This window comes from Anguilla rostrata, chromosome 12, assembly GCF_018555375.3.
Source record: "Anguilla rostrata isolate EN2019 chromosome 12, ASM1855537v3, whole genome shotgun sequence".
NCBI classification, from domain to species: Eukaryota; Metazoa; Chordata; class Actinopteri; order Anguilliformes; family Anguillidae; genus Anguilla; species Anguilla rostrata.
Window position 1 is genome coordinate 13,312,269 of NC_057944.1, and position 20,904 is coordinate 13,333,172.

General features: G+C 42.7%; 1 protein-coding gene across 12 annotated transcripts in view; it reads left to right on the forward strand.

Moving 5' to 3' along the window:
• Positions 1-20,904, forward strand: part of ncam1b (neural cell adhesion molecule 1b) — a 201,892-nt gene that overhangs the window by 114,995 nt on the left and 65,993 nt on the right. For all 12 annotated transcript variants that reach the window (XM_064302975.1, XM_064302977.1, XM_064302974.1 and 9 more), the window contains exons 2-4: positions 14,421-14,495; positions 18,330-18,539; positions 20,487-20,630. In XM_064302975.1, coding sequence (XP_064159045.1) covers positions 14,421-14,495; positions 18,330-18,539; positions 20,487-20,630 — 429 coding nt within the window. The remainder of the gene's footprint in view (positions 1-14,420; positions 14,496-18,329; positions 18,540-20,486; positions 20,631-20,904) is intronic.

The following is a 20,904-nucleotide window of genomic DNA, read 5'->3' on the forward strand; positions in this document are numbered from 1 at the left end:
TTATTGTGGTGCAATTCACTTAAATTTACACCAGAATCTGTTCTGTACGAATAGCTTTATATACAGTTTGTTCTGTATTTCTTTATCTTCTATGAGGCTTACTCTGTTGTGTGTCTGATAAGGGGAAGAGGGAAAAAATTGTGTTATTATAGACCAAAACAATCGTTTAGCAATTTAGCAGTTATTCAAACCATTTTTCCATCGTTACGCCCTGCTTCGCTTTCTCCTCTTGCTCCCTTTTGTTCTATGGTGATATATCTCTACCTGGTTGGATGAGGTGAAGGTGAGGAGAATGTGGGATGCTAGCTTTCCACAGCTGTTTTTCCTGTTGTGAATAATGCTAATGGTAATTTTTCACTTACCAGATGCATTAGGTCAGCGTATAATGGGAAGCTATTGAATGCATTCTTCATGCAATGTAACTGCGAACAAGTGTGTTTACGGTCATTTGGGCCTTGTGTCGCTTACTTTACCCCAACCCCACCCAAACATTCGGAAGTGAAATATTTTAGTGAGGATGGCTTGTAAAAACAAATTACTCCCGAGCCCTTTTTTTCTGTGTGAGTTGTCACACAACCCACCATTTTCAACGCTGGACAGTCAATATCGGCTGTCAATGCTGATGGAAAAACAGACACACTTAATGTAGCTTCTCAGAACCATTATGATTTAAATGTGTGAAAACAGGAACAGCATTGATTGGTAGGGGTTGGTGAGCAGTTAGGCTCTATTATGAGCAGTTCTTATACTTTAATTAAGTAGTGCTAGAAGGAAACAGAGAGGCACTTAAAGAGCTTGAAAATGTCTTGCATTGTGAAACATTTTTTTTAATCTTACAGTCAGAGAGAGTGACAGTGCTTTAACAGGAATTGTTTATCCTGTTTTCTGAACTTTTTAATTATGTTTTATATTTTGTTTAATTTGTAATGGTTGTGGGCTTCTTTTAATTACCCCCCCCCCCCTAAATTAAACTATGCTTCTAACTGATACCTGTGTTTGAGACTAATTGGACAAGTGTTTGCTTTTATGTTTTCTCTAAATATCCACCTTTGTTTTGAATCTTATGGCCTGAAGAAGTCTTATCAGTTGAAACATGTTGTTTGGTTGGTCACAGTCTTAAGGATGTTCTTTTTTATGGTTGTTTTTTTTATACGTACATCAGGTGCACTGTACTGAGGATGCTCTGCCAGTTTAGCTAACAATAGAACCACAAAGGATGGCAGGCACCAGCAGATTTTCCTTTTACCTTTTCACATCCAGTTATAAACTGAAAGGATTCAGCCATCCTAAAGCCCACGTTTGTTTGACTTGCCACAAGCTGGTGTGGCATTGTGTTCTAAAAAGCATTGTGTGTGCCCCCAGTGAGCGAGGCTCCCCCTGGTGGTCGGTGGGGAGATTCAGGGTGTACGGGAAGAGTTGAAACGGACTGTTTGGGAACCGGACTATGCCCCGTTAGCGAAGCACCTGGAAAATTAGCCACCCATTTCACAGTGGTACTTTAGGTGTCTGGACCCCTTGTCTGAAGCCGGTATCATTCAGAATTAGGTTCTAATTAGAGGCTAGATTAGAGGAACCTCTCGTCCACGCTGTTTTTCTGCGTGTGCGGAGACTGGGTGTGATCAGTGAAAAGGTGTTATCCTGACTGATGTTTGTGTACAGTGTCTGACTCATACGAGCTCTCTGAGGCTTTTAAGCCCTTAATTGGATCTCTGTGTTGTGGAAGGCGAGGCAGCAGCTCTTGTGTCTTTGCTGTCTAATATGTGGCTGGCTTGGACGCTTAATGCCTTTCAATCAGGTCTTCAGATTGGAAGAGTTCTCCGTCATCCTCATAGCAAAGCTGAAATATTGTATTTTATTTATATTTTCCTTCACGGAAGACCATAAAAATTCGAATTAAGTTGTTTTTATAGATACGTGATACATTAGGAGCAGGTAAGAGTGAAGCACAACGGTGTGGAAGGGCGCCTGTCTTGTTTACGCAGCTCAGAGCAATCAGACAGATGGCCCGGCCCATTAGTTTGCTAAGCAAACCCTTGCGTCGGGCTTGCTGGCTTTTCCTGCCGCCCTCACCTCCAGTCGTTAGAAATGAAGTGCACGTGTGTGTGTGTCTGCGTGTGTGTGTGTGTGTGTGTGTGCTTCCTTCCAGCCATCTGTGAGCACCTGTGTGATGGAGGCCCTGCAGTGTTCACGGGCCAAATGCCAGTTAGTGTGATGCGATGACAAGCTGTGGAAGAGCCCAGACCAAGCTCCATGCAGTTGGTCTACTCTCACTGAGGGCTTATTGGTGGGATAGGTTCATTGTTGGACCTGTGTGTGTGTGTGTGTGTGTGTGTGTGTGTGTGTGTGTGTGTGCGTGTGTGTGTGTGTGTGTGTGTGTGTGTGTGGTGTGTGTGTGTGTGTGTGTGTGTGTGTGTGTGTGTGTGTGTGTGTGTGGTGTGTGTGTGTGTGTGTGTGTGTGTGTGTGTGTGTGTGTGTGTGGTGTGTGTGTGCGTGTGTGTGGTATGTGTGGGTTATGTGCATGCGTGTGTGCATGCAATGGAGACACAGAGCCCTTTGAGTGAGGGGGAGTTAAATGTTCTTGTGTTTTATTGAGTACTTCCCTTCCTCAGCCAGCCAGCCAGCGCTTTCACTGAATCACACATCTCCGGTGTGACCTCTCCTCTGAACGCACCATTGGACTCCATTAATCCCTCCGTGTTGAGAAAACACTCAGGGGAAAAAAAAAAAAAGTTGTCAGGGTCTTCATAAATCTTAGGAAGTCCCACTGCTACCGTCGACTGAATTCGGACTTTTGTTCCCGGTGTTATTTATGCCCTCTTGCTCTAATTAATCATGGGCTAAATTTAACTCCGAACATCTTAGCTTTTTTGACAAGGAAATAAATATGTTGAGTACATTACTGAGCACTGACAGATAATGTCTGCCGTGTGTAAGAAATCATGCTGGTCCCTTGGGTCTGTGCTTACCATCTGGAGATTCCAACATGTTTTTGAGTTACCGTATAACTCCAAATAAGAGCTGCCCTCGAATAGATGGTGCGGTCAGTTAGTCTCTTATAGGGCACGTGGCATCATCCTTGCTTTTTGAAGTGAATGCTGTGCTGATTATTCCAGGTAATATGATATTTATTCATTCCTTTATGTTTGTCCTTTTGTATGTTTGAGCTCTTTTCTTCTTTGCCTTCAGCCAGCAGGGAGAGATATAAGGTGTTTGAAGTGTTTCTGCGGTTGAGCTGGATCAATAAAGTTAGTTGAAGAAGATGGATTCAATTCCTTCATGTCAGTCCTCCGCTTTCTTCTTCTCCGGAACCGAAAAGCTCAGAGGCGTCTTAACCGCACTCTCCAGACGACAGGAAGTTCTGAACTTTAATGTGGTTGGGAACACTCAGGAATATTTAAAGCACACCCCCTACAGGACAGGAAGTTCAGTAGTGTATCTAGATGTCATACCTCTGCAGGAAGCAGTAGGGACTCCATGTCCCTGCTCTTATGTCTTTATTGAATTCTTTTCACCAATTTTATCAAGCCTGTCTTGGCAAACAACGCTTCCTTTGTTCATTGATCAGTGCCAAATCCGTAGAACAGGGTTCCCACACTCCTTGACAGTCTTTGAAAGTAGAAAATTAAGAAGAGTAAAAACAAAGAATGAGTTCAGCGGGAATATCTTAAGTGGCTTGATTTTGTGCGGGGAATTTGTTTAACGTCTTAAAAGGCTTTTTATCTATTAAATGTGGATAAACAGGCATCACAGCATCATGTTCTTGATCAGGCTGCACATCCTACTCACAATGGGTTGGGGTTTGTATGGGGGTTGATAGAATTAATCCTGGTCTTTAAATTTACAAGTACAATATTGCTGTGGCTACAGTATCTCGAGCTGGGAACTTTGGGCCTACATTTCATAACTGTGATATAATTTTAAAAACGGTGTTTGGAGGTAACCATCGGTGAAATGCAGTAATGTTTTCAAAAACAGTATCCTAGCTCTATGTCGCTGACGCAGTGTAGATAGTACAGTCAATTCAGTGTTGATGATGTGCGTGTTGCACTCTGAGGGAACCTGATACCTGTTCAGTTCTTTTCTCAACAGAGGTTGCATGCAGTACATCTCTACTGCTCAGTCCGCATAAGGATCCTCACTGCTGCCAGGGAAACGGCAAACTACTCAGGGTTACACCAGCTCTGACAGAATATAGCTCACTCTGATGGAGGAAATGCAATTTCTCCTGCACTCTCACAGGCTAAATTCAGTTAGAGCTGAATTAACTCCAAACACATTACAGCGCCGCACCATCCTCACCCCCTCCCTCCCTCCCCCCGGCGCACGGTGCACGCAGTCGTCTGGAACTTTTAGTATCACGACGGCGGTGGCGCGCGGAGCGTGGGCTCGCGCTAACGCAGGTGTCCTCCGCTCGCGCGCGTACGGCGAGGCTTTGCGCTGATTACAGCGCGCGCAGTTAATCTACGCCGCGGCGGCCCACAAAGGGACAGGCCGCGTGATTTATGGGGGCCGGCGAGAATTAAGAGCCGCGCATTAACCGGGAGCGGCAGCCCTTACGAGCGAGCGACGCTCCGTCATCCCGCCGCGCCCACGTTCCTAATTACTAATCCCCGACGCCTCGCCGGCGTGACCGCGGTGCCGTCGCGGCGCGGCTGAATTACGAATTACTCGCGCTATGATGTATTTTTTTACCTTTTTTGTGAAACCTTCAAACATCCAATAAAAGTTAGCTCTTGGATGTTTTCCTGTCTCAGACATGGAGGCTCGCCGAAGGGAAAGGGCGATGTCATTTGGCACCTCCGCCTCATGCTTCATACGCATTTTAATAAAGCGGATAGATTGGCGTATGAAACGGCCAGTGTTATCCTCAGAAAAGGGAAGCAAGGGTCAGACAGGATGCAGCGCATGCCCTGCGCCAGAATACGCTGTTTAGCGACCATGATTAAAATCAAAAACCACATGCGAGAAAAACAAAAGCCTTCAATAGTGAGTGCCTTGCACCCTGTGGACCTGCGTGGTAAAAATAATAAACACGTTTGCCACTAAACCAATGGTAATCTGTTATGTCTCTTGAAAAATCAAATCTCTTGCTCTCTCTCTCTCTCTCTCTCTCTCGCTCACTCGCCCTCCGCCCACCCCTACCTGAAGGCTTCTCAAATTAAAATTTAGATTAAACAGCAGAGTACTCCTAATACGGAATGCCAAGTGGTACATGTTTAAATTACTGATAGAGCAAAACACATTATTTCACCAATACCTCAGGGGGGACGAGTGTCGCTTTAGCCATCTCTATCTCACGCTGGCTGCGTTTGGGGACACTGGTCCTGATAACACTTAATGACAAGTCAATTAACCCCTAATTACGGTTCGTTTACAGGACGGCCACGACTCAGCCGCCTCAAACCCCATATTCAGTACTGCCCGTCTCGAATGAGCAAGACCATACACTTCCCGTCTTCCCGCCAAACCGCGGTCTCACCGATAGTTGGAAACCGCGATCTGGCCGCTCAGCAGAAGAGCTGTACCGTATTTTCTAGCAACGTGTTCCTGATTCAGATTCTAGGTGATGCACAGTTGAGTTTGAAGGGTGATTTGAATGTTGCATCTCCTGCATGTACGCCATTATGTACTGTAGCATGGCTACGCCTACCTACCTCCGTCTGTTAATGGCGTAGTTACCCTGGGTCTCTGCGTTATGAAGTGAAGCTCTGCGAGGAGGAAGCCGGGTTGTTGACGCCAGTCGAAGTATCTGAGTTTGAGGAAACACAGGCTTCCATCTGCTTGGTAATCAAGGGTATTTGATGGTGAAGGGCAAAGCTATAGTCTCTGGCTCGCAGACGCGTGTGCTGGAGGAGGGCATATGCTTCGGCGTAGGTGCAGGTGGTGTAGTGGTGCAGCGAGAGCACATTACCGTAGGACGTTCCAGATGGCGGGGTAAACTTTTTTTTCCCCCCTCGTTTTTCTTTCATGGAACGCGCCGTACGAACGGTATATCACAACAAACAGACCCAAACTGCGCTTGGGCGTAAACGATCAGCCCGTGTGTTTTCTTCCCCCCCGTTTGCGTGCGGAATGCGTTTCAGAGTTCGCCGGGGAGCAGTTAGCTTTATGGAGCTGTATTCCTCGCTTCGGTTCTGGGCCCCGTGGCTTCGGGAGGAGGCGTTCGCGACAACACCGCCTCGGGCTGACTTATCTCCGTCAACTCTGGCACAAAGCATATCTGTCTGGGAGAGGCTAGTCTCTCGCCATAGAGGGAAGTCACCAGTTGGATATTATTTTGAGCAGTTGGGTTTGTGCGCAGTTTTGATTTGGTTCCAGCCCCCCCCCCAATCACTGAGAGAAAGTTAAAAAGCTGTTATCAGACCACGTGCCTAACAAGGGGAAGGGAGCTGTGCGATATGAGCCTCCGAGCATATTAATCCATCTGCTTTCTGGCAGAAGGAAAACATTTTTAAACAGTAGTTATGGTTATCTGAATTCAGAACAAATGTTTTCGTTTTTTTTTTTTCCATATTTTTGGTCCGCATCGATTCTCCTCCCGTCTCTCACCGTTTTTCCTGATGGAAGAAAGGGCTTTTCACTTTTCGATTCATCTTTTATATTTCTCTGTCTTTCATGAAATTGGAAAAGGGGGGAACGGCCGAGCATCAAACGCTCAAAATCAATAAGCACATCTCTGACGGGCAGCATTGTGTGCAACCAATGGAGTTCTTTTCATTTAGTCAAATGGGCCTAATAATAATGAGATTGCTCACATTTACACACACACAGAGCCCCTTTCATCTCACGGTCTAAAATGCGCATTACAGTGAATGCGGGAGCTCAGCTGAGCCGCTACTGTGTAGCAGCCACCTGGGAGACATGGGCAGACATTTTACCAAATGTCAAATGACCAATCAGCTGAGGTGACGGGGAGGCAGTTACTGCAGAGCCTCAGAAATGTCAGCCTCAGTTACGGACTCCAACCGGCCAACTGAGCTGGGTATGAAACCATGAGTAAGATTCACAGTCACGTCTTATAAAGCACCATATCTCTGCTGGAAAAAAAAGTTAATTCTGGCTTATGTGTTCTGAATAGGTAATAATGTGATTCCAGACAAGGAATGTATGAGGGTGGCAAATCTCTCAGGGTGTAGTTTGTCCAGTGATTTACACACAGAATAGCGTGTAATTCGCAATTAGAAACGGCAGAATTCTGTACACAAGGATTGTATGCTTTGTATACCGTGTTGATTTGCATGCTGTTGTCGCCTGCGCTAACATTGTTATCGCGGGTTGCGCCGCGGCGTATGTCATTTCTGTTTGCGGATCGGCCATTTTGCGTCGCGGCATTCTGTCGGCGTCGGGGCCGCGCCGCTTTATATCTCTCCATCGCACTGTAATAGCGGCATGACTGAGGAAATATACCTTGCAGATTGGGGTGATTTAGCATGTGTTTGCGGCGGTGTGATGTAGTGTTATGGGGGACGGCCATTAAAAGCCGGGCCATTCCTCAGCGAGGACAGCTTTGGCCCAAACGTAGCGCTGCTGCTGCGGGGGAAATATGTTACTGTCCGGACCTGTCACGGGACGCTGACAAATGGAGGCAAGGTCACGGCCAGTTGTGCGTGCATGTGTATACGTGTGTGCGTGTGTGTGTGCATATGCCTATGTGTGTGCGTGTGTGTGTGTGTGTGTGTGTGTGTGTGTATGTGCACGTGCCTGCGTGCTTGTGTGTGTGTGTGTGTGTGTGCATGCGCGTGTGTGCATGCATGCGTGTGTTTCGTGTGTGTGTATGTGTTCGCATGTGTGCGTGTGCATGTGTGTGCGTGTGTGTGTGCATGTGTGTGTGTGTGGTGGGGTATGAAAGCAGCGACAGAGCTCCTCTAATTAAGCTGAAACTCTTCCCTATCAGCAGCACATACTTACAGTATTTAATGAAATGCCTCCCCCGGGTGTGTGAAGTGTGCTGCACTGGAGCTGCGATCTGAACCAGCTCAGCGCTGGGTGTGACTGCAGTATGAGGCCCAAATAGCTGCTCCCTTTTCATACACGCTTCGTATGCTTGTTTGTTTTTGTGTGCTGCCAGCTCACATTAGAGATGCACACTTAAAAGCAGAGGAGAGGAGCTGTAATTACTTTATAACTTATGACCAGCGAGAGCGTGCAAGCTCTGCTCTGCCACTACGTTCTCGTGCTGCACAAGTACATCCCATTATTATTGTTTATTATTATTAATATTGTCTAGCAGATACCAGCGTCCCAAATGACCTCGCTGTTTTATATTTCGAGATATTCTAGCTCTAGTATTAAACGGCTATGGGTGGCAAGTACTCCACTCCGCTTCCCAGCATGCATCTGGCAATTAGCCAGCCAGGTACCTTTTCTCTTTACTTTAAAGGCGCAGTTGTTCTCGCTTTGTGGCTGATGCGTGTTGCATCGTTAATTTAATCATACATGGTGGGAATCCTCATTTAACCCTGATATATCAATGGCAGCTGGTCTTATTTTATGTCCCTTTTTCTTAGCAGTGCCAGTAAACTTTTTAATCGGCCTGTGAGTTGTAGAATCTAGCTAGTCAGACTCAGGTTCTCGTTTCTCCTCTAAATCCTAAAAGTATCACGCTCCCTCCACTAAATCCTAGAAGTGTGGCCCTAGCTCAATATTGCAGGAACCCTTGGCTGGTTGGATGCTGTTATTATTTAGCGAGTCCTGAATCGCAGGTTGAAATTGGTTCCTGTTTTGGATAGGAGGTATTAGAAACAGCAATGAACAATGGATGTCGGTTCGACTGACCAGTTTTGGTTGTTTGATCATTATTTAAGTTGGTTTTATTATTGAGTTTTATGCACTTTTACGAGTGCACTTTGTCTTTGTACCTGTAAAGCAAAATGAAAACTGTTTATTAAAATAAGCCGTTGTACCTTATTTCTGCTTGCAAAGCCTTTTTTATTGTACTTTGTCATAACAAATCATCTCTGGCAAAACAATGAAAAATCTTCAAGCTGGCTTATTTTATTACTGTGCGGATGCCTGCACTGGTAAAGGAGTGGAACATAACATTAATTGTAAGTGATCTTAAGGGTTCTGGATTTGGTGAGGCACCATCTGCTTAAAGAAACACTCGCACACTTTTCCATGTGTTCCATGTGTCTCTTTGGCTGCAGTGTGTTTTGTTTCAGTATTCACGGTTTCCTGTTTGTTTTTCTTCCGCAGACACAAGTATTGTACAGAAAAATATCTTGTGTTTCTCAGGCTGTTAAAGCTGGCCATTGTGCGGGTCCATATGATTGCATTTAACAAACGCAGTTTTACCAGTATCCTTAGAGAGGCAAATTCAGGTGGACACAACTGGAAATGATAGATTTCTGAACAACATTGGATGCAGGTCTTTGTAATGCCTTCAACTTTTAATAACAGTCACAATCCTTTGGAATATGCGTGTATAAACATGGCCAGCTTTTAATCACCAAGATGAAATTATGCATCATTATAACAATAAATACTGCAAAGCTGTACCCCAATGTATTCGTGTTACATGTCCAATGAAAGTTGCTGTAAGGTAGTTAAAGTTTGGTACAAAATGGTAAAGATGCATTATGAAGGGAATTATTGAGGGTTTTATGAATGGTGTAGCAATACACACTTAAAATAAAGTGTGAAGGATTCTTATAATTACATTTTTAAAGGTAGGTGCGAATGCTCTAAATCTAACCGATAGACTGGAAGTCATTATAGCATTGCTCTCTTGGTCTGTCTGCTGTCAGCAGCGGTGAATGTACCTACAGCACTGACATATTGATGGAGGTCTAGCAGCTTCAGTGTATCGGCAGGCTTTATGCAGCCTGTTAATCTGCTCCTTAATGATCTATTCATCTTCTATTCAGTCAGCAGATTTGGACACATACAGTGGAATATGAAATGTTTCAGATGAGGGGTAGGATCACATCTGTATGCAGATTTCATGAGACTAGAACGTGTTGGCAGATGAGACTCGTACGTCTTGCAGAATAATGTTCAGAAACAGCATCTGCAGCTCATATTAAACCTGAAACCTTAGATATGGTGCAGTATGTTATATTTACAATGTTGGTGTGGTGTTTTGAAGATGTTTTGCGAGGGAGCAGCAAAGAGGGAAGCTTACAGTACACTGTGGAGTGTACTGAGGGGCATTTCTATTTCAAACTTGTAATCACTGTTAAATATGCGTGTGCTGCAGCATGGTATTGCCTGCCAAGTACTGTCTAGGGGGATTATGGTCAAGTAAAACATCAACTGCGGAGTAAAGTTAGAATTCATTTTGTACTCCAGTCGGACATAAAGGAATTGTAATCGTAAGGTCAAACACTGGTATTTCAGTGAGCACAGCGCTCCGAGCCTTGTAAAATGCCTAGAACTCTTTGGGTTTTTTTGTTTTTTATTTCGCAGTAAATGGGGTTCTCTCGCTGGGATTTCCCCGCATTTGTGTGTTTCTGCCAAACAGGCTGTAAATAGACGAGTAGCGTCCGGACTGAGAGCCATTTTCTCTGTTCTTCCTCCTCCTTCAGTGAACAGCTAGCCGATGACATCATTGTTCATGCATCCTGCATATTATAGCTTAATTCCTCCTACCTTCATCGATGCGATTGGTCCATCAGCACCACAGGTTGTCCTTCATTAATCGCAAAGTACTACAACATAATTATCAAATATGTATATGCAAGTTTAATTATCAACTTGATTTATTTATATGCAAGGAATTATGCTGATCTCCACAGAATTCGCATAACACCTGGACCGGTGTTCTTGCTGCACGTCAGATAACAGGTAATTGTGTATGTCACATGCGAATGAGAATAAAATGAGTAAAACAGGTTTGCTGAACTGAGCTGTTTTGGTGGATTTTGTGGATAAGCTCTTCGGTAACGCGTTGCAGATGGCATAATACGGCCGAGATTCTGGGTGGATTCGTACCCCTTTCATGTTTTTATGAGTTTCTGAAGGCCGTTACATATCGGATTTCAGCAAAGCTTTAAAAAGTCATTGGTTTTTTTTTTTTGGTTTTTTTTACTTCAGTGGCAGGTGCTTAGATTGCTGACCTGAAATGAATTTAGAAAGAGAAAACTGAGCTGGAGTCTGAGGAATTTAGCAGGAGAAAACTGAACTCTGAGCTGTTCTGTGTACCTGATTATTTCGGGGTTGTTGTTTTGCTGGCAATTAGTTTTTGACACAAAATGAATTTTCGTTTAAAAATAGCTTCTGCATAGTTATTAAGAATATGAACCAGCGATAAAACTGCAGCTGATGAGTTCGCTGCACTTGTTGTCCTGATGAGCTCTTCTACCATGATGGGGAGCTGCTTCAGGTGCTGTAACTAATGAGCGAATAGTATCTATCCTATAATCTGTCCTTGGTGCGTTTTATTTAGATACTCTGATGAGACCTGAGCTTGCATGACTATCTCCTGCCATAACTCAATGAATTCCCCAATAGCATGGTGGGCTTTAATGAAAAGGAACGTCCCTGGCATTGACCAGGCTCTTTGTGCGCCATTAAATCCGCTGCCCTCTGCTCCTCTCCTCTCGCGGTTCGGACGCAAGACGCATTTCAGCCATCCCGGCGTGATTTCATTTCGATAGTGGCCCCTTTCAGTTCGATCCCTTTCAGCCGTATTTCATAGAGATTCTCTGGTGATACCGGCTCGTTTTCAGGTGTATGATACAAGCTCTCTCTGCACCCAACCCCCCTGCCTGTTCTTGGTTTGATTGAAGGGGTTTCTCATCAGGTCAGACCTTTAAGCTCGTACTAAAGATACTGGTGAGAGAAATTTCTCATATTCCTTCTGCCTTCTCCATCTGTCATATTGTTGTGCTTCACTACTCCCAAAAGAGACATAGTCGAGCGGTTTTTCAGGCCTGAAAGAGATTTGTGGGGTTACTTCTGAAACAGAGCCGAAATGGAGGCTGTACCCAGTGCTAGAACTAGCACGCTCCTGTGTAATTGGACCCAAACTAACCAGTAGCGTTGCCAGCAAAAGCAAGTGTGTCGATGGTAAAGAGCTCCTCAGTTGCATTGCACATTACGCTTTTGTCTTTCTGTCTGTCTCTGTTGTGGCCCCTGAAAATGCCATTATCAGGAATAGCTTAACACAAAAGTAGAGGGAGCGATATTTTTTGTCTGCCTAATCTTTCCCTGGGGGTTTATAACTGTTTAAACCATCATAAATCCAACCTCCTAAACTGCACAGATGAAATTTATGGTTGAAATGTATAAGCTGTCTGTATTTTCTTTTCCTGGTATCTTTCCGAGTGAAATTAGACTTTCTCATTGGCAAACAGAGGGCCGTTTGTCTAGGACATGATCCAGAAAAACAAAGTTTGTTCCAAATGTGATTTACCCCTTATGCCCTATTCTGCTTTTCATGCAGCGGCTCAACCCTAAATACTGTCCCAGCAGGGGAACTCGATGCGTAGGATGTCTGGTCATTATATGAGGATCGGGTTCAAGCACGCTTCATTTTTGCACTACTTTGTAAGAGTTCCACCCAGACACTGTTACTTCCACGTAATCCCTCTGATATACTGTAATCTTGAGCACCATTTATATGGTGATTGGTTTCGTGTGGCGAGAAATAAGATTTAAGAACACAATCTGAGCGCGCCTAGCTGGGCGTCGTAAAGAAATGGAAGAGGGCACGTGACCTCGGGTGACCCTGCTTCAGCGTTCACGGGTGAGTTGAGTTATTTGCCGATGTCACAGCCATGAAGACGGCTGGAATGACAGCGAAGTTGTGACTCGAGGCATGGCATGTTCAGCTCTGGGAATGTGTCAGTCAAGGCCGGTGTGTTGTAAGCATGACAGGAGTATAATGGGTGGAGAACTGGGCTTGGAGTTTAGAGGTTCCAGGGTTGGATTCCAGATGGGGGCTTCCTGTTATGTCCTTGCACAAGGTACTAAACCTCAGTTTCTCAAGTGACTATGCAGCTGGTGTATAAAAATAGATTGTGTTACTACCCCCTGCCTTAAGTTTTGTTTACGTTTGTTTCTGTTGCGTGTGTTTTGTTCTTCCTTACGGTTCGTCATCTGATCGGCCGTTTCCATCTCTGGTTATTCTGCTTGACAAAGCCTCCTTTTGCCACTGGCTAGTGTAGACTTGCGTGATTGTGTGACATTGTTTTGCGGATAGTGATTGCTTTGTTTTGACTTTACGTGCGTAAATTCACGTTTTGTTCAATTCTGATTCTCATCTAGCCCTTCTGGTTTGTTTGCAAACTAGATCTCGTGTTTGCCCACTTACTTGTTCCCTTCGACTCCGATCCTTGCCCAGTTTGTTTGCCCAGTCATTTTGTGCACCATTCGCTCGCTTCTGATTCTAGCATAGCCCCTCTGCTTTGTTTGCTGATTGGATTTCGTGCTTGGACATTCGCTCGTTCTCGACTCTCTCTTTGCCCTTTGCTCACTATATAATGACTCCAGTTAGTCCCAGCTGGACTACAAATCTTTCCATCCGGACACTATTTTGTTATTTTTCCTTTGTCATTTTTGAAGGTACTCTGGGTGGAATTCTAAATCTCCATTGGCGGTACACTCCTTGGACTGTTGGTCTCAGTCTGCAGTTCAGTGTTTAAAGCCGCCTCATGCCCAGTAACCCTGTGATGACTAGTCTGGTTTTCGTTTGTGCTTGATAAGCAGATAGGGTCCGGAGTTACTTGTCGGGCTGCTTTACCATTGTCCTTACCCACTCCCCACTCACTTCCCTTATCCTACATCCTGTTACGGTCTGACCCTAGACCAGCTCGTAACAGATTGTGTGTAAAAAGTGTGAATCGTCCAAGTCACTCCTAGTAAATACATTAATGGAAATGCCTTGTCAAACACTGAACAGTGGAGGCTTAGTAAGTGTGTTGTTGTTGTTAAACCAGCACTTACAAATTCAATTTAACTACAGATTTTAAAAGTGTCTCGTTTTTTGAATAAACAACTCTGCTTTTATACTGGTACAATGTCAAGAACTCATTTTTGGACATTGACCTTGTGGAAAGGAACATTCATTGTCAACTTGTGCATCTTTAAAAGGTGCATTTTAGGCCATTTATTAAGAAGTACATTCACCCTTGATTGCCACCCAGTCAAAGTGATGTACAGGTACACAAACAGTTTATGAAGTACATAAAGCCCACACTTGTACTGAGGGATACAAAACTTGTAACAAAAAGTAACAAAACTTCCAGATTCAAAAATATGGCAGAAAGTACCCTTCATCTCTCTTGTGTTATATTATATTAGATTTAAAAAAAATAATTTCCATATGCTATTTTGTTGTATGCTATGATGTGATCCACACAACGATTCACACCCACACAGGTACATAAACAGCCTTGCTAAGGACGGACTCTTGGGGTGTATTAGCTTTGCTAATTCTTTTGGCCCTGTGGTAATTCTAGTCTTGTTTTTTTTTTCAGTTTCTCTGCAGGTGAACATCATACCCGCCCAAGCTGAGATCAGTGTTGGAGAGTCAAAGTTCTTTCTGTGTGAAGGTAGGTGTCACAAAGGTCACTGTTCGATTTCTATGACCCCGACGCTTGTGTATACGTGAATTGCACTGGCAGGCAGTGTGCAATTAGAGAATTATTCAACTCAATTTACCACAAATAATATGCATTATAACATGATTGAACATATATACATTATTTGGGACGTCCCGGTCCGATCCATGAATCGGTGTCGGCGCCGCATGTCGCCATATTTTAAGTGTCGGTATCGGCCAGGACATGCCAAATCTGAATCTGATCCTCTTTGACACCACAGTAGGTCATGCATATTAATTTGCACCTGTAGCAAAGCTTCACTTCCACACTGCCGTAAACAAGCACTATTTGCCACCGCAACGAAGCTGTTGTTCATGAAATGAGTTGCTATCAGCTGTGATGTCTGCTGTGTGGAACTTTAACAGAGTGGAATCCGAAAGCAGCCCTACAGCCCTACTTGCAGCGTTGGCAGTTTCACTGTTGCAAGGGGTGGCGTTAGCGCTGCGTTTTACGATACAACACATTTTATAAAAGCATCTGAAGAAACACCACTCAAAGGAGTATTCCCACTTTTCCTATTCACCCGAAACAAGGCCTCAGCTTACCAGATAACAAGATGGGAAATACTTCCACAAGAATGCGACAAGGCCAAAAATAATAAAAAATAACAGCATAATTGAATTAATCGTGTTAAAGGGACATTTCACTTTGATATAATGCGAATAATTTCGTGGAGCATTCCCCACTGTATTTGCATAGTGTGAATACTAGCATCTGCTGTCCCTGTTGAATGTTAACTGCACCGCCATTTCTTCCATTTGTCTGGTTCCCAATACACTCACATTTACAGTATTATCAGGACCTTGCCAAAATTAATAGTTTTAAAGCACAAACTAACTGGCTGCTAACTAACTTAACCACATTAATTTATATGATGGATGGATTTACATGTTTGACGAATGAAATAATGATGGGATATTTAATGATCATTAAGAGGACTCATCGCCATACAGTATGGTATGTAATACGATATATAATATGTATATGCGTATCAGTGTAGACAAATCTGCCTGTTAATTCTGGATCAGTGCTTACAGTATAAATCCATGGGGTATTGGAATCTTACCTTTTTGTTTTAATGAGGCAAGGGCAGATATAGTACAGCTTGCCTGGGTGAGCTGTGGTTTTCAACCTTCCCCAAGTCAAAGGAAACATGCTTAAAGTGCGTAAAAGAATGACTTTGCTTTACCCTTCCTAAAAACATGACAGATCCTTGAAGTCATTTTATTTTATAATTTACAGGTTGTGCACTCAGAAACTGAGCACCACTTTTTTAAAATATTAATGAATTCCAGTCTACTTCAGTTCAATGTCAGGTATCTTTGTGTTTTTTTTTTTTTTAATCCAGCGTAGAATGTATACCCCCTAGTGTGTGGAAGTAAAGTATTCTTCTCATGTCTGCTACATTTTAACATTTAGAACAGGTTTGCAGTGCACATTTTTGTATTTGATCATAACCCCCATAGTATTATATTGATCAGTTGTGATTTCTTGAATACAATTATTACAGCATCTACAGAAATTATGCTTATTCTGAACTGATTTGACTAAGCTGTGTTACACAATTATGTGTTTCACTGTTATGTTAAAATAGAATCACTTAAAAAATAATAATTTTGACTATTGTGCTTAAAAAAGAGTGAAGTGTTTTCGGTAGCATATAGTGGAAATCCTTGTACTAAGAATGCAGTAATTTGACATTTTCCTCTGTACACTGCCGAAGATCATCATCTCTGTCCCCTTCCACTGCCATCTCGGGATCCTCAGCACCTGTTAAATAAACTTTAAATCTGTCAGGCAGGCCAGGCCTTTTGCCAGTGTCCTGATACGTCTGTGAGGGGCCTATCAGACACTTGGGGGTTTATAACAGGAAATCAAACTAAACAAAACACTTAGGTGGGTCTCTCCACCAAAAATGCTTATGGACCGGTGTCATACTTTTGGGGCGACATAGTTCAGGAGGTAAGAGCGGCTGTCTGGTAGTCGGAGGGTTGCCAGTTCGAACCCCCGCCCTGGGTGTGTCGAAGTGTCCCTGAGCAAGAAACCTAACCCCTGATTGCTCCCAATGAGTTGATTGATACCTTGCATGGCAGCCTTTCACCATTGGTGTGTGAGTGTGTGTGTGAATGGGTGAATGAGAGGCATCAATTGTAAAGCGCTTTGGATAAAAGCACTATATAAAATGCAGTCCTTATATATACTTTTGTTGGACGTGTTCTGAAGTATTTATGCTTTTTCATTCTCAGTAAAATGGGAATATGAGATTGGATTTTGAATTTATAGGAACAAAAAGCCAGTGCTTTTATTGGTTTTATTGCCTTTATACCTGACGGGAAAAACCAGGCTTTTTCCTGAAATCAATAGTCAAATAAAAATTTGAAAAGCTTTTTTTACTGGAAAGTTTTTTTTTTTTTTTTTTTCTGATTCTGTAGGGTGTTTTTGTGTACTTTTTTCCTTTCAAAACTACTGAAGACAACAAAACTGGAAAATAGCTTGTAACAGGAGATGCATAAGTCACCAGAAATATTGCATAGAAACACAATGTTCGATTTTAGGATAGAAGAAACTGAGATGAGAATATTGGCGATTAATTCTTTTAAGCAGTGGGGATTTTCACGAGTCTGCACTTTGTCTTCTATTTGTCATCCAGGTGGCAGATTTGTATTAGACTTAAAAATGTGTTAAATATAAAATTCAGATATTTAAATATTCATTTCAAAGCCTTTATTACAGCAGGCTTTGTTTAGTACATTCAGTAGCTTAATCCCGGGGGGGGGGGGCGTCCCTGTCCCTGTCCCTGTCCCTGTCCCTGTCCCTGTCCCTGTCCCTCCCCAGTGGTTTGTGTGCAGGTTTACGTTTCGGTCTTCGCGTTAGGTGTGTTTGTGGGCAGGTGTTAGGTAGGCTTGTCGCAGGGTTTGATTTGACCTGCATACAGCGCATGAGCTTGCACCGGTGTGGTTAACTCCACACCATCAATACCAATACAGAATAGTTCCTGCTTTTCTACAGCTTCAATATTTATGTTATTAATTGAATACAAGCACATTATATTCATCATGTAATACTCAATACCATCAAATTATAACCAGTTCTCCGCAATAAGCCTATTTTGGCCTGTAACAAAGTTGTTTTCTATTTGCATCATAAAAATTGTGCACATTTTTATTGACATTGAAAAGTACATTTATGCATGTTTTTAACCATTCTCAGCTTTCACACAGAGAATATTCATGGCAAAGATTTGAAATGCACAGATTTTGTCGTTTAAATGATCTTGAAGTGCAGGTTTTGTTAGATGCAGCTAACAGAGTGTAGTTTTTATTTTATAAGAACTTAACTATGTATTTTCTCGTCAAGTGTATGTGGTTATTAATATATTTTCTCGTAAAGTGTACTTGGTGATTAAAACAGATTTTTCAAAATTGAATTCATTGTTTTATCTCCCTAACATGATGTGAAAAAATATGCTGTGTGTTGCCAATGGAATAGTCAGATGGTTGGCAGCCTTGTTAATCCAGGAAAAACTGTGACAGCAGTGTTTTACAGGGAATAACACCATGACATGCCTAGTGTTAGTTACCTACACTGCATGTACTTGTTTGTGTTTGATATGGGTACGGTGTGAGTGCGAGTGTTTATATGTTAGGTTTAGGGATATGCTAAGTGTGTGCGTTCTGGGTGTTTTTATATTCAGTGTGAGTACAATACTGTGTGTATGCATGATTTTTAATGGCATAGCTGACACACATAGCTGACACAGGCCTGTCTCTGCTGTTCTTCCAGTGGTCGGCGACGCAAAGGAAATTGACTGGTATTGGCCAAGCGGAGAGAAGATCCTCCCCAACAGGCAGGATGTCAGCGTCTCCCGAAATGATGAGTCGTCCTCCACGCTCATCATCTACAACGCCGGCATCGACAACGCTGGCGTCTACAAGTGTGTGGCCCGCAATGAAGACAAGGAGGCCCAGGCCACTATCAACCTGAGGATATACCGTAAGATTTATACGTATTATGTATATTCATATAGTACAGGCCAAAAGTCTTAGGGCGCCTGTGATTTGAAAAAAGAAATAATTTAGATAAGCAAGAATTCAGTTAATATATGCAGATTTTTTGAATAACAACCCCAAGTAAAAACACTTTTTTTCCATTTTTACCTATAATAACAAATAAAGATGACTTTTACTTAAAAATGATCTTCGACACGACTTTCCTTGAAATAGCCTCCTTTTCTTCAATGACAAATTATTGGAAGCATGCCCACTCATTTTGCAAAGTGGGAGGTGGAGGGGTGGGAGGGAGGTGGAGAGGTAATGAAATTGAGTGAAGTCTACCTTAAGTTTAAAACCACTGACAGCCTAATGCCTTTGGCCTGTAGTCCAAGTAAAATAGGCACTGAAGTTGCAAGAAATACGGCAAGACGAAGGAGTTAGGCTTAAATGTAAATTTGATCATTTCTCTTGCCACAATATGTTTACTTGGCTTTAAAAAAAATAACTTAAGGTAGATAAGATTTCAGTCAATTTGTCACTCCACCTCCCTCCTGCCTCTCCACCTCCCACTTTGCAAAATGATTAGATAGACTTCCAATGATTTGTTTAGTTACAATTAAAGCCAAAGGAGGTTATTTTGAGGAAAGTCGTGTCTAAGATTATTTTAAAGTAAAACTCATCTTTTTGTGTTATAGTAGTTAGAAATTGGAAAAATGAAAAATGTTTGTTCTTTGCTTTGTTATTCAATAAACTGAATTCTTCTCTACCTACTGTTTTTAAATAAAAACACAGGTGAGCTAATACTTTTGGCGTGTATTATGAGCCTATATGTAGATACAAGCCACTATGTTATACATACTGCATGTTTACAAGTGTGCGGCCTGCAACAGGGACAAGGAGTCCCATGGCCACCATCAACCTTAGAATACAGTGGCACGTGAGAATATACCTTAACCTGCCTGTTACCTCCTGATGCAGATTTATCACCTGTATATTTACAGAATGCTGGACTGTTCAGTTTATGGAGCTATGAAGCACGGAAAGGCTAAAGCAGCTGAACATGTTTTGTATTCATAATAATAAAATATGTGAAATGAGGTTTTGTTTCCATTTACATCCATTTTATGGAGTGCTACCTCCCCCTTCCCCCCTATTAACAACAAGAGGCAGGGAGGCCAATTTATGGATCTTGTTCTTTATTGATTCTCATGTTCCCCATCCTCATATTCACGTAAATGTACCAGCATTTTAAAGACCAAGTGCAGGGAAGCCCGTACTGGAGGAGCCATGTTTTTCAAATGAAACATTAAATTTGATGTCCTGATTCACTGCGGCCATTATACAATCCCTAGTTACGCATTACAAATGGAACCAATTATTCTTTGGTGAACAAACATAATAGTATTCTATAATTAATAGTGGTGCGCACTATGGTAATACGGGTTACTTGGGGGAAATACGGGATGGTAGCAAAGGCTGATTCGTTACAATAGGTCATTACAGATTCATTGGCGAAGATATTTCATTATTAGTTTTAATAATGAGGGGAAAAGGCCATAGCAACTGTTTAACTTGGCTTGGGATGAAAGGAACATTTAGGGCTGCCCGACTGACCGTTGTGGGGGTTTTCATTATTTTCTTCCTTCTACAGTGAATTACCATCAGTTCCACAAACTCCTAAATGACCATGGCACAATAGCTAATGATCCTGTTCATTGTGACTAATGGGTTTTCTTAGCCTTTTCCCTAAATACTTCTTATGCTTCCGGAACAATTACAGACCGTGCTTACAACCAACTGTAGAACAAACTCATTTTCATGGAGTAGGAGGCTCTGTGAGCTAACATCTAGAATAATTTAAATGCTAATGCTCCCGTATTTTTCGGTTTTACTGATTAAATGCGATGGTAAACGCAGAGGAATGACGTGTCATTTTTTTCATTTCCAGAAAAACTCACTTTCACGAGTGCCCCGTCCCCCCAGGAGTTTAACGAAGGAGAAGACGCCAACATCGTCTGCGACGTGGTCAGCCTGCCTCCCCCCAAAGTGATCTGGAAACACAGGGGTGCCAAGATCCAGGCCTCCAAAGATGGTAAGACTAAAAAATGAAAGAGCCCTCATCAAAGGTTGTTTGTTTTATATGATTGCATGATGCAGGTTCTTCACTTTGATATACTTCTGACGTTTCATTTTTATTTTTTCTTCTATTTCTTACTTGTCTCTCTTGAGCCTTGTTCTTTAGAAACTCCACCATTGGTTCTTGTACTTATTTTCTGTTAAGATGATATTGCGCAGAGGTGATATTGTGTCATGTTCATGCGGCAGTAGCATGCGTTTGTCCTGTAGGTTCATAGTGCTCTGTTTCA